Raw genomic sequence first — 14604 nt, 5'->3', positions numbered from 1 at the left:
TGCTGGGCTCTTGGGCTCCCTGGCTGGCTGGCTCCCTGGCTGGCTGTCTGGCTCGCTGGCTCCCTGGCTGGCTGGCTGGCTCCCGGGCGGTAGCACTCTCCCATGTGTGCTTCCTCTTCAGCTCCCTCGCGCACCGCGTAGGGATGCCGGCGCCGGAAGATGACGTCATCTTCCGGCTCCGGTATCAGTATGCGGCGCGCGAGGGAGCTGAAGAGGAAGCACACATGGGAGAGTGCTCCCTCGCGCGCCCGCAGAACCGGGCGCTCGGCCACGCTACAATAGGTCGTCGGTTGGAGGGGAGCGCAGTGCGCTTCCCTCCTTCCGGTCAGCCTGATTTTGCGCCCCCAGGGCCGGTGCGCCCTAAGGCAGCCGCCTGGGCCGCCTTATGGTAGCGCCGGCCCTGGAAATTATCAAAACAAAAATGACCCCTACAGTTTTTATCAAGGGTGGGATCCTAAACAGTAGTGGCAGGGTTCAAAATAAAATCTAGACTATTTTAATGCTACATAAAATCATATGTCTCAAGCAAGCAGGTAAGTATTTAATCAGACCATATGTGTTAGTTTGGATTGTCGAGCGCCACCTGCAGATGCAGACAAAATTATAAATAACAAACACAGGAAACAAAGCAAGGAATATCAAGCCATACTACCCAGAAGACTCCAAAGATGCCTGGACCATGAATGGGCACTTAAGAGATGGAAAATTGGCTTTTTAAAGCCCTTACTCGTGTGCGTCACTAGACACTGAGTATAGCAGGGAAAGATCAGGTCTGTTAGCTAGGCCATGGAACCAACCCTGGGTGGGTCTTAAAATATGGTTACACCATGCTAATCCCATCACTATGCCAAAGTACCTCCAAATTGGTGGATCCTACTTTTTAATTTTAAGAGAGGAGATAAACATGTCAGCTGTAAAGTTTACTGAATAAATAGCTTTGATAGGCTTTCTTCCACATTATATGAAGACGGAAACATCCAACAGGATGTGAGCAACATCCAATATACATTTGAAGAGCAAGATGCATTCAAACAATAAACCGTACCATCACTTGATATCATGTTATTCAACAGTGAAAAGTTGCTTTTAACACTGCTTTTATTTTCTGGTGCAGTTTATAATTTTTTATTTTATTTTATTTTTCGCATATTGCACAATTTTCATAAGGTTATTTAGAATCCTTGTTAGATTTACTGCTGCCTTTGTTGTAGTTATAGTGAGCGCCTAAAACATTTCTATTTGCACCTTTCTATCATGGCCAGCATTAGGCTATTCAGCAATTTTAGCTACAGTAGCTCTTCTGTGTCTTGGGCGCTCATGACCCTGAAGCTGATTCACCAGTCCTTCCTTATACCAATTTTGGTAGGTACTTACCACTGTATACTGGGAACACCCCACAAGACCACACATTCTGGAAATGCTCTGACCCAGCCATCTAGTCATCACTATTTGGCCCTTGTTCATTTTTCCTGCTTCCAACACTTGAAATTCAAACACTGACTGTTCACTTGCTGCCCAATATATCCCACCCCTTTACAGGTGCCATTGTAACAATATAATCAATGTTATAAACGTCATCTGTCAGTGGTTTTAATGTTGTGGCTGATTAGTGTATAGAATATAATGTGTTTATTGAATCAAAACAACATTTAAAATTCACCTGGTTTTCTTGCTCTGAAACACTTCCTTATGTAATACCCTTTCCAACAAGCTTGAAGTTTATTTGCAGCAGCTGCCTCGATATCTGTCGAGATCCTGTCTTGCCAGGAGGCAGGAACTTCAAATATGGCCTCTGGGAAAAAAACAAAACTCTGTTAGTTTAAAGATGTTACAAATATAAACTGAGTGTCTTTGCATCTTTTTTTTTTGTCAATCTTTCTTTTATTAAGGCACGGATGAAGGGTACAAAATAAAGTGAGGGAAATGCAAAGATTTTCACAGTGTAGGGTCGATACAACGATAGCACCGTTAATTACATTTCCGCATTATTTTCAATGCCTCATTTTTATCTTTTAAGAGTCGCTTAACGTACATTTATCTTAACTAAACATAAAACATGAGTAAGTGTTCATACATATGTAACAAGAGGAGAGCAGGCTATTAAACCTTGTTGATTGGTCTATAACGGAGTTCTAGTTATACTTGTGACACTCAAGTAGCCGTAGCTAAGATTCATCAGAGTGTTATATTGGCATAATATCTCAATGTATGGCTATTGCCGACTGAAGCATCACCACACGTAAGAAGGCTTAAATTAATGGTAAGGTTTAGAGTGGTGGTAACACTGGCGCTTTTGGTACGGAATGGGCCAGTTTTAAGGATAGGCACATATTAACTGTAAGCATAAATCATAACTGTATTCAATTCACTAGCTAGGGTGAGTGAGAAAAAGAGAAAAACAAAAACATTGCTAGACTAACTGTGATCATACACGTAAAGCAGAACATACTGTTCATTCTGAGTAGTAATATATAGCTCCTCACTTACAGTGCCCGCCAGGTAGTACGGATAATCAGAGCTTCATAGCATGCATGAATAAACTTAAATGACACAAGCTTACTAAGTGCGGCTGCGGGTATGCAACGTTATTAATGATACAGCCTTATTATAGTGTTGCGGGCATGGAAAACTCAATGTCGGCTTAAGTTATGTAAAATGAAATAAATGACAGATGAAACTTAAGCTAGCAAGGACATATGAATTTCAGCTGGCGTCAGGGAGAAATAAACAGCATAAACGAAATAAACAGTTTAACCTTGCAGTACTAGCTATGCAGGTCGGGCATTATAATGCTTTTGAGCATGCTTAATCTAAAAAGTGTCAGTGTCGCCATTGTTACAGGCTAGGCCGTCTGATCACATAGGTTACCAAGTTTAAGCGATCAAGTCCAATGAAGACATAACATTAGCTGTATACCAGTCCGAGTGTGCTTAGGGAGATAAACACTCCAAAACCTTTGCTTGCTCGCAAAAGATGTATCTCCGTGTGGTTGTTGGATTAAGAGTCTATGCCGCGGCGGCAGTAAATGTACCTTCTGAGTGTAGATACGGCCTGTCCTTAGTACAGTAGTCGGCTTCAGCCTATACCCAGTGCAGGAGTTTGCCTCTTGCTGTTGACTTTCGCCTCCGGGGGGGCGCTGGCACACGCTGGCGGGCTGTATAGGGCCACTGCTGTGCGGGTGCAGGAAGAGGTGATCCTCCAGCCCCAGGCTGGTGAGCAGGCCTGCATCACTGTGCCACAAACCCGGTGACTGCCAGAGTCCGAGTTTACTCCTCTTGTGGGAGAGCTGGGGGGTCTGGTGTTTTGCTGCCGTTTACGGCGCTGGGACCTCCGCCGATGTGGAAGATGCTTTCGGGCTTTAGCCCTGGTGGCCTTCAGCCCAGGTGGGCTACGTGGAGTAGGGGTGTTTGGCTGTGTGACCGCTGTGCCCGAGGACACCCTCCTCACTCCCTGTCACGTGTGCCCCGACTCACCGGCGTGTGGCTTGGTTTGTGAGATGAACTGGACTGACTGCATGCGCTGATCCAGCTTCTCCCAGAACCGGAGAAAGATTTCCTCAAGGTGTTGCAGGATGTCTGTGGGATTACTTTGGCTGGGCATGTAGTGTTGAGGCTGGCTGCGAGTGTGTGGTGAGTCTACAGCCGCCATCTTGGACGTGCCACGAGGCGAGCTTGTTTAGTGCCTTGCTGTATGCTGGTGGTAGAGGTTCTCCACTGCGGTTCTGTGTGGTCCAGGATAACCCCCACTGGACCGGGGGGGGGGGGAGGTGTGTGTATGAGGCTTCAGTCGCCGTACCTGTGCCTGGAGAGCGGCCGTCTCCCCGTGGCTCAGTTCCTGGTAGGCCGCAAGCCTCGGTGTGTCCGTTTGGCTGTGCCGGAGCTTGGGAGAGGCACCGATCGATGCAGCAGCCTCTCCTAGTCGCAGTCGTTGTGGGTTGCCGGCTGTCAGCCACGATTTACAGGTAGAATTCCCCGTTTTATTGTCCCCAGACGTGGGAGCTCTCGCCAGACACGTCTGGGCTGCTTGGTTGCTTAGCTCCGCCCACCTCTTTGCATCTTTTTAAGCTAAATAAACATATCTATCAATTTAATCTTCATCCAAATGTTCTAAAAAAAATAAAACATTCACATTTATTTAGGAATATTTTCCTATGCTACAGCATCAAAAGGTATTTGCCCTCAACTTGTGGCACATAATTACAGATTAGGCTTGTAATGGCCTGACAAGCGTAGGAATGAAACAGACTTTACTGAACTATTATTAGTGAGCAGGGTTTGAATATTCTAAAAAACATGTATTATATTCCCTAAAGAAATGTGCATCATTAGAATAGGTACTTTTGGGCAGCAACAGTGGACTCCTGTGGCATGTTATTGTTATTATTATTATTAATATTGCCATTTATATAGCGCCAACAGATTCCATAGCGCTTTACAATATTTTGAGAGGGGGATTTAACTATAAATAGGACAATTACAAATAAACTTACTGGAACATTAATGTTGAGCTATAGACAACTTCTCTGTTTGCCCACATTAAAAGCGGCCATGCATATTAGATAATATATTATAATTAAATTAAAGCTAGTAAACAAAACAACACATTAGCATCAGATTTATTAGTAATATGCTATTTTTTTAAAAATTGGCAAACACCAATGTTTTATTTATGTAATTTATTTTATACTATAAACCTTTATATGTTGCTTTTATGATCAAGTTTAAAAAAAAGCTAAAATTTGTTAGTATGTTTAAATATTGTTTTTTTTATTCTTTTATTTAAACATAATGTTAATAAAATCCAACTAAGAACTAGTAGGATTGCCTGAAGCCAATATTTAGATAATAAAATACCACGAAAGATAGGAGCAAATATACAATAAATACAGTAATACAGTCCAATGCTGAAAGCAAAATGCTACAATTCTTCTAAAATAAAGTTTACAGTAAATATAGCAATAAAGATCTGAATACTAGGGCAACCTATAATGTTGCAACAATGTAACAACAAAGGTGGTGGTTTTATATAAATCAGACTTATTTTCTTAAAGGGACACTATAGTCACCTGAACAACTTTAGCTTAATGAAGCAGTTTTAGTGTATAGAACATGCCCCGTGCAGCCTCACTGCTCAATCCTCAGCCATTTAGGAGTTAAATCCCTTTGTTTATGAACCCTAGTCACACCTCCCTGCATGTGACTTACACAGCCTTCCATAAACACTTCCTGTAAAGATAGCCCTATTTAGGCTTTCTTCATTGCAAGTTCTGTTTAATTAAGATTTTCTTATCCCCTGCTATGTTAATAGCTTGCTAGACCCTGCAAGAGCCTCCTGTATGTGATTAAAGTTCAATTTAGAGATTGAGATACAATTATTTAAGGTAAATTACATATGTTTAAATGTGATACCAGTTTTTTCATGCAGGCTCTGTCAATCATAGCCATGGCTGCATAAACAGAAACAAAGTGATTTAACTCCTAAATGACAGTGAATTGAGCAGTGAAATTGCAGGGGAAGGATCTATACACTAAAACTGCTTTATTTAGCTAAAGTAATTTAGGTGACTATAGTGTTCCTTTAATTCTTATAATATTTATTATTTAGTCAGGGAAGTAAAAAAAAAAGTCCTGAATGTAGTCATATAGAAAAGATGACTAAATATAACTAGATTCTACTTGTTTGTCCAAAGGTCACCTCAAATTAGAAAAAAAAAAAATGATCAGTAGCTTAACCCCTTAAGGACACATGACATGTGTGACATGTCATGATTCCCTTTTATTCCAGAAGTTTGGTCCTTAAGGGGTTAAAATTTTATTATCAAATAGATTGAGAACACTCCCATTTGTAATGTCAAATAGAGCGAAGTAGAGGATAGCCCCCAATGTGGAAATCACCCTTACAGACCCTTCGCTGATCTATCTTTAGTCTGGCAGGGCCAGGGAGGGATGGGAACTATATCAGCCCTAATCTGTTTTACACGTTTCATAGAGTGATGCTCTATTTCTGAAGAAGTGACAATTTTTATGTGTATACTATATTGGCGGTCTTATATGCTATATTTGCTGCTATCTTTTATGGTACTTTGTTATATAGATATTGGCTCCTGGTAATCTTACTAGTTCTTATTTGGATTTAATTTTTATTATACACCCACTCGTACAGTCCAGCACCTCCAACCAAATTGGCATGCTTTCCACTTCAATGTCTGAGTTCCATCATTTGAGCCTCATTCTCAGCCTCAATCCCTAATGCGCTTTATGCATTTCATGGAGTGATGCTCTACTTCTGAATACATAACTATTATATTTATTCATCCCATTTTGATGTTTATACAATATTGGCAGTCTTATTTACTCCATATTTGCTAGTTCTTAGTTGGATTTAATATTTATTATACATTAAGGGGTTGGTGTACCCTGATCCAGTTTGAGCACTGTTTAGATCAGGGATGCCCAATTAATTTTTCCTGTGGAAACATCATGTAGACCCCTCAAAATAAACAAACCTTTTAATTAACAGAGTGTAAGGGTTTCTTTTTTAGCAAATTTCTACAAATAGTAAACAGATTTTAGTACTTAGTAGCAGGTTTGCTTCTGTGTGTAGAGTTGGTATTTTTATATCATTTTAATACAGGGATCTGTTTTTGGATGCTATGCTTGCATTTACGTGCAAAGATATGTTTGGATGTAGTATTGGATTGTAAATGCGGATGTACATTTGTGTGTATTATTGGTGTTTGAGTGTTTGTATATAATTTTAGAGTTGGAGTTCAGGGGTGTCTTTGTATGTCATGTTTGTGTTTGCATGTGTGGTGGTGTTTGATTGCTGGGATGTCGCACATACACACTTACACATATATACATACATATTAACAGAAAAATACATAGAAACACACTGACACACACATTCATATACACACTGACACACAGATACACAAACTGGCACATACACACACTGACACAAAGATACACACACACACACACACACACACCGACAGATATACACACTGGCACATACACCCAGATACACAAACTGGCACATAGGCACAAATATATATACACTGGCACACATATACACACATTGGCAAATACACTGACACACAGATACACATATTGGCACATACACACACAGGCACATACACACAGATAAACACACTGACACACAATACATAAAGTGATAAACACACTACACACAGTGACACATTTGCCTCATTTCCACTGAGCAAAACGGTTCGGTACGGTTCGCTATTTTGGGTGTTTCCATTATGAAAGTGGTCCATACAAGCGAACCGGGCGGAGCAGTGCGCACCGCGGTACAAGAACTTCTGTTTCCTGTACCGACCGGAATGAAAGGAAGTGCTCACTGAGAGAGAGGTTCAATTAAAGGGGGCACTAAGGTACAGGGGAGGGAAGGAAAAAGGAACACGGGTAAGGGGGGAACCACTAAAAGAGAAGTTAGAGGAACACTAAGGGAGGGAGAATAATTATGGGGAAAGGAAAGGGGGGGAGAGGAACACTAAGGGACATGGGAGGAAAGGGAGAGTGATACTAAGGGACAGGGAAGGGAGGGGAGAGGAACACTAAGGGACAGGAGAGGGAGGGGAGAGGAACACTAAGGGACAGGGAAGATGACCATTAATAAACAGGAAGGGGAGAGAACAATTAAGGAACGGGGAGGGGAGAGGACCACTAATGGACATTGAGGGGAGGAGAGAGGAACACTAAGAGACATGGAGGGGAGAGTGGCACACAGGGGGCCTGAGTGGGGAAAAAGACACTCAGAGGGATATGAGGGGGAGAAACACACACAGATGGGCCTGGGTTGAGAAATATGTACAGAGGGGTTGGGTATGAAAGCGACACACAGAAGGGCCTGGGGGTGGAAATAAAAAGGGGCTGCGGGTGAAAGAGACACAGAGGGGCTGGAAAAGAGAAAAAAGAGACACAAAGGGTCTCGGGGGAGATAGACGGGCTGGTGGAAAAAGAGTAACACACAAAGGAGCTGGAAAGAGTAAAATACACAAAGGGGCTGGGAGAGAAGGAGATACACAAAGGGGCTGGAGGGATTAAAACACACAAAGGGGGGTTGTAAGAGATACACAAGGAAGGTGTAAGACACACAATGGGGAGAAATAGGGGATAAGATACACTAAAGGGGGTAAGACATTAAAAAAGGGTATAAGAAACAAAAGGCGGGTTAAGAGGCACACAGTTGAAGATGCTTTTGGGGGTACAGAGAGCGCCAAAATCATCTTCGCCTGTGTACCCAAAACTCCTTGCACCAGCCGTGGCTACAATGCTAATGTAATTTAGATTATGATGGTGACCTTTTTAAAAAAGACATTACAAATCAAATTTGTTTTTCAAATGCATCAAATGTTCATATATAAAAGTCATATAGCTTCCAAATATTATTGATGATTATTCTAGGAAGTGTCCAAGTCAAGTCCAAAGTCATGATTTAAATGTTTTCTTTGTTTTCCACACTGACAGGAAGTCTCACTGATACCTGGTGATGGAGGCAAATCTGCAGTCAAACTCGCATTGAAATCCAGGGTAAAAGCTCGGTATGCAAATATCAAGTCAGGAGAAACTTTCTTTCCCACAGCTTCAGTCATAAGATTCCATAAAGCAGTATTGAAAATCTATAAACAAAAAAGATAATACAATATAATAAAATAGATAAATAAAAAAAAGAGTGGATAATATCTTATACAACAGTTATTATTCAACGAAGTCTGGATGCTCCTTCACAATGCTTTGTCTCTCTGTAGGCTATATAAGTATATGCCTCTGTCAACATATGAATAGAAAACTAACATGGTTATTCACTATAAGTCCGAATAGCCCCGTACTGAATGAGGCAAATCCATTTGACTTCATAAAGGGCCATCCGGCTGCATCCGGCAAAATTCAGACATTGTTGGATGGCTGAAATCCAGATCAAATTAATAAAATCTGGGCTTCAAAAAATCCAAACTATTTGCTCACTTGCAGTGCTAGCTGACAGAGGGGAGATCCTTGGCATTGTGAGGGTTAATTATGGGGCAGCTGGCCAGCGTTTGATAGCCAGCTGCCATATGAAAAATGAAATAAATGTAAAAAAATCCTATGGGATCAATAAGATTCTCATATTACTATAATGGTGATAATTTACCTCCCATTGCCCATGGACGTGGGCCAGGGAAGGGGCAATAGGATCTCCCTTTATTATTATTATCCGGCCCACCTGTCACCCATGAGTAGAGGCCAGAGGGGGACACCAGGTCCTCCCCCATGAGTATGTAAAGTGTGTCCTGTAATCTTGTTTGTGTCTACTTTACTGAGAAAGCCAGCTGTACTCATATGAGGAAACTAAACGGGGGTTTATAATCTAACATTCACTACATAATAGCAAAGAAACACTGTAGAACAGGACTGGTCAAAGATTGATCTCATTATTCTTTGCAGTGCTGTACATTCAGCACTCACAGTTTTTTTAATAAAAATTAAAACATCCAACGTCTTTATTGCAGTGCTGACTGTACAGATATGTATGGCTTACATTAACACTTCCTTCCTCATGGTGGACTTTTATGAAGATTATGTTACTGGATGTTTGTTCCATTTATGAAGATATGTGACTGCTTATTTTTTGCTCTTTATGTGTGGACTGCATATAGCACTGGGGCAAGCATTAATGTTAATTAATTCAGACTGAGGCTCAATGTTATAAATGTGTGTCTCTTTTAAAAGGTCCATAAGCCCCTCCCATAACTTCAGGCCAAGCCTTCCAATATTTGTATAATAGAGATCCCTGTTTGTCGCACGGTGGAACTTTCGGGTACTCACTTTACCAGCAGGTCCCCTCTGTTAGCCTGTTTTCAACTACATGGGTACAGGCTGATAGGGAATTAGGTGGACATTTAGGTACATGATTCAGGCACATGATTCAGGCACTCTCCACCTTAGACTCAGTGGTTCACAGCACTTTATCTATACAGAAGCACGCACTTTATTAATACTCTTGATGAAGTCTAGTTAAACTAGACGAAACGCGTAGTGTTAGTTTTTATTTGTTATTTTTGTATTGTATGCTGCTAGTTTCTTCATTGTCTTTGGTTCCTGTGAAGAATCCAGATACCTACAGTGTAAAGACCTGGACTGGGGATCATGAGAACGTATTGATGGGCATTTTATACCTTTTTACCTTGTAAGACCATTAAAGTGTATTTTTTATTCACAATCAGTATTGCACTATGGTTTCTCAATTTTTCTCCAGATGAATCTCTGGATTTCCGAATGACAAATTGAACCTAGTGGAACCAACAGTTTACTGATGAGCCTGAACTTTCAGTCATTCTGTGAGTGCAACCTTTAACCCTGGGGGTGAACTAATGTTACGTTACTATGCTATGAGGGCTTTCTCTATTTTATATTTTTAGGTATATTTTGGTTTTCTATACTGTACCATTGGAATTTTATCTTTTATATCTCTACATACTGGTCTATCACTGGAGAAAAGCTACTATCTGCTGACCACCATATATCAGGGATCATACTGTTCACACTGATTACAGTAGAGCCCTTAATAGCTCCTAAAAGTGTGAGTTAGCATTTGTTGCATTGTTTTGATGTTTATATTGCGGCTACATATTGCGCTATTGCTTGTTTATTGATTTTTATAGATTTTTTGGCGCAATTTGATACAGAATTAAGAAAATCCATGTTGATCCATGTATGTATACGTTCATATGCACTGTTGCACTTAATGGTTATTTTTCTACTCTATTTTTATACACTCTTTTTCACACAGTATATCTATTTACTGTTTTGATTTAGAAACTATGTGTACTATTAGGTTTATGTGCTGGTGAAATAGGAATTTGGCATGAATGCAGACAGTGGTTGCCATGGAGGCATGAAGCATGCTATAGGGAAAAATGTGCCATCTGAGACATAACAGTTAAGTATACAATGATAAAATAAAGCTGATAATATTAAAATAATGTGTTTGTGTGTGTATATATATATATATATATATATATATATATAGAAAAAAGAAAAATCAAAATGCACTCACAGGTCTTCTTAAGTGGAACACTTAGTGCTTTATTGTTTCAAAACTGGTGTACAGAAATCAATCGACGTTTCGACCCTGCCGGGTCTTTTTCAAGATCGCAGAGTACATGACAGTGAAGTGTTTATATATGAAATACAAATCTAAATTAATGTGCACTTACCCAATGGTGAAGTGAGGTGGAGTGAGTCTGCCCGTTGGAACCCGGAAGTGCTTGGAAGCCGCATAGGACGTCACGTGATCGGGACGTCGGACGGAAGAAAAGTGGTTGTCAAGACAACGGTAAACACAGAGAAAACTCAGATACCGGGCGCAAGTGAAACGCTGTGGAGAACAGAGTGGGAAGTATAGACTACCACACAGTCTGTATAACCCAGATGCCAGGAAAGAGTGCTGGTGGACTAACCAGTGTAGTGTACTAACGTGTTAAGAGTTATAAACACACATGTGAAAAGAGTGCCAAACCAAAAAAATTTAACCAGTGAGACAACACAAAAAGCCTGGCATCGTGAATAAAGGTTAAAATCAAAGCAGAGAACGACATGTATTTAAACAATATTATATGCAAAATATATATATGAGATTTATACACTCAAGCATGCTATTATATGCTTAAGTTCCATACCAGAACAACTTAATAAACAATGTTATATACATAATGTATGCATGATTAATGCACTAGAGCATGCTGTACGATGTACTACTAATGTGATGATCTAGTACTACGAAATATATCATAAACAAAATCATAAACTCTAATGGTGACACAGACTAACTCCCATCACTCTATATATTTTCCAAATGAATATCATGTCTAAAGGATAAAGGGGACAGCCCTTGAGTAACAAACTAACCCCACATGGAGTAGTCTGAGGTACCCCTGGACTGGTCAAAGTCCCATGTCAGAACAAATAGATAATAGAGCAGGAAGATAAATCCATAAGTGACCAAATGCCACTAGTAACTGCATCTAGCGTAGTGCCAGATATTAACACTCAGTTGACTGTCTGAGACCAACCAAACTTTAAGTCCGATATGCCAAATGGTAATACGATACTACCAGCATATGATTGCTATGTACAAATGAGCAAACTAATAATAAATCAAAACATAACAAACCAAATCTAATGCTGATCAGACAATCACGTCTAATGGGACCACATGGAACTCTATGTGGTTAATCTATACTGGGGTCTATCTTGTAGAATCATAGATGTAGCGTATAATTGCTACATACATGTCAAATAAGGAATGTTAGTGTAAATACGTGGTAAACGTGTCTCAATGGTACTAGGACAACCTAACATATGGTGATAATAATCCCCACCTTCATAATACGATACTACCAGCATATGATTGCTATGTACAAATGAGCAAACTAATAATAAATCAAAACATAACAAACTAAATCTAATGCTGATCAGACAATCACGTCTAATGGGACCACATGGAACTCTATGTGGTTAATCTATACTGGGGTCTATCTTGTAGAATCATAGATGTAGCGTATAATTGCTACATACATGTCAAATAAGGAATGTTAGTGTGAATACGTGGTAAACGTGTCTCAATGGTACTAGGACAACCTAACATATGATGATAATAATCCCCACCTTCATAAGAACATAGAATATACAATGTTTTCATTTAGTCCTTTAGGTGTAACTGTGTCCAAAAAATGAATCCAATAGGCTTCTCTCTGTAAAAGGATTTTGGATCGATCGCCGCCTCGATCTAAAGGAGGTACATGGTCAATCCCAATGAATTTAAGTGTGGGAAGATGGTGTTGCATAGCCAAGAAGTGTTTAGCCACGGGTTTTTCCGTGGTTTGGTCCCGATATGCCGTCATTATCCCGGATCGATGACCCCTCATCCTATCGCGTAATGTGAGGTCTGTCTTCCCGACATACGATAGTCCACATGGACAGGTCACCATGTAGATGACATGGTCTGTCGTACAGGTGATGTAGTGCTTAATCGGTATCCGTTTGCCCGTGTGTGGGTGGGCAAAGGAGGTGCTGGTCAGCATATGACTACACGTTACACAGCCAGTGCACTTGAAACAGCCTTTCTTTTTTATCCATGTTTTCTTGGTATAGCATTGTGTGGGATCGTTCCGAACTAATAAGTCCCTCAAATTACGGTTTCTTTTGTAGCTGATCATAGGACGTTGTTGGAAAATCGACGGGAGATTCTTATCGGCTTGAATTACATCCCAATGCCTGTGTATCGTGTTTTTTATTTTTGTGGTTGCTGTATGGTAGGTCATAGGGAGAAACAATGGAGTCTTCTTGGTTTTGCTGTTATTGCTAGAATCTAAGCGTTCTCTGGCTCTTTTTTCAGCAATCTCCAATGTGTGAGGGGTATAGCCTCTATCTATAAAGCGTTGTTTCATTTCCGTCAGCTGAGTAGTCATATGAGAGATATCACTGTTGTAACGTAGGACTCTAAGAAACTGAGAGATAGGCAGAGAGTCTTTTAGATGTTGGGGGTGAAAGCTGGTGGCTGATAGAATAGTATTTCTGTCCGTATCTTTGCGGTGTAGAGTATAGCCAATCTCACCCATATTTTTGTACAATAGCACATCCAAAAAAGGAATTTGATCACAATTCTGATTGAGAGTGAATTTTATGGTGGTGGGTAACGTGTTTAATTGTTGAACCATATCTTCCAATTCCTGGTTTGTAGAAGTCCATAGGAGAAGGATATCATCCACAAATCTGAAATACCTCAGTATATTCTTTGCGTATGTGGAGAAGATGTATTGTTGTTCGAACCATGACATGAAGATGTTGGCGTATGATGGAGCCATGGCCGCCCCCATAGCAGTCCCGGATGTTTGCAAATAGAAATTACCCTCGAATTTAAAATAATTGCAAGAGAGTGCGATAGTGAGTAGTTCCAAAATGAATTCGATAGGGGGGCCTTTGTAAGTTGTACACTTGGACAAGGTAATGCGGACAGCTTCAATCCCTTCCACTTGGGGTATTGCCGTGTATAGGTTCTGAACGTCCAGAGTGACAAAAATAAATTCACTTTGTATATTCTGGCCGAGTTCTCTGAGTTGTCTTAAAAGGTCCTGGGTATCCTTGAGGCAAAATGGCAACCCTTTAACACAATCCTGTAAGTGATGGTCCACGTATTTAGCAATCGGTTCTAATAAACCACCCCTGGCCGAGACTATGGGTCTGCCTGGAGGATTTTGGCTGGATTTGTGGATCTTAGGCAGGGTGTACAATACAGGGTGTATAGGATGGATCACCAAAAGATATTTAGCTGTATTAGAATCGATATAACCAGCTTGAAGACCAATGTTGATGATTTGTTGGATCTTTTTGTGAAATGTCTGAACAGGATCATACGTGAGTTTACGATATGTGGAGATGTCATTCAGTTGTCGCATAATTTCACACTTATATTGCTGGTATGATTGAATCACAACGCCTCCGCCTTTATCTGCGGGGCGAATTACAATGTTCACATCATCACGAAGATCTTGTAGTGCAGTTTTTTCATCCAAGGTCAAATTGGGTCTGTATTTGGGCG

General features: G+C 40.6%; 1 protein-coding gene across 1 annotated transcript in view; it reads right to left on the bottom strand.

Moving 5' to 3' along the window:
* ADGB (androglobin) overlaps nucleotides 1–14604 on the bottom strand; it is a 313568-nt gene that overhangs the window by 141545 nt on the left and 157419 nt on the right. Inside the window, exons 21-22 of the mRNA XM_063443590.1 lie at nucleotides 8509–8644; nucleotides 1661–1792 (exon numbers count right to left, since the gene is read on the bottom strand). Of these exons, the coding sequence (XP_063299660.1) occupies nucleotides 1661–1792; nucleotides 8509–8644 (268 nt within the window). The remainder of the gene's footprint in view (nucleotides 1–1660; nucleotides 1793–8508; nucleotides 8645–14604) is intronic.

The sequence above is a fragment of the Pelobates fuscus genome, chromosome 2 (genome assembly GCF_036172605.1).
Source record: "Pelobates fuscus isolate aPelFus1 chromosome 2, aPelFus1.pri, whole genome shotgun sequence".
Lineage (NCBI taxonomy): Eukaryota > Metazoa > Chordata > Amphibia > Anura > Pelobatidae > Pelobates > Pelobates fuscus.
Note: the sequence above shows the minus strand (reverse complement) of the source record. Positions and strands in the feature narration are given on the sequence as shown.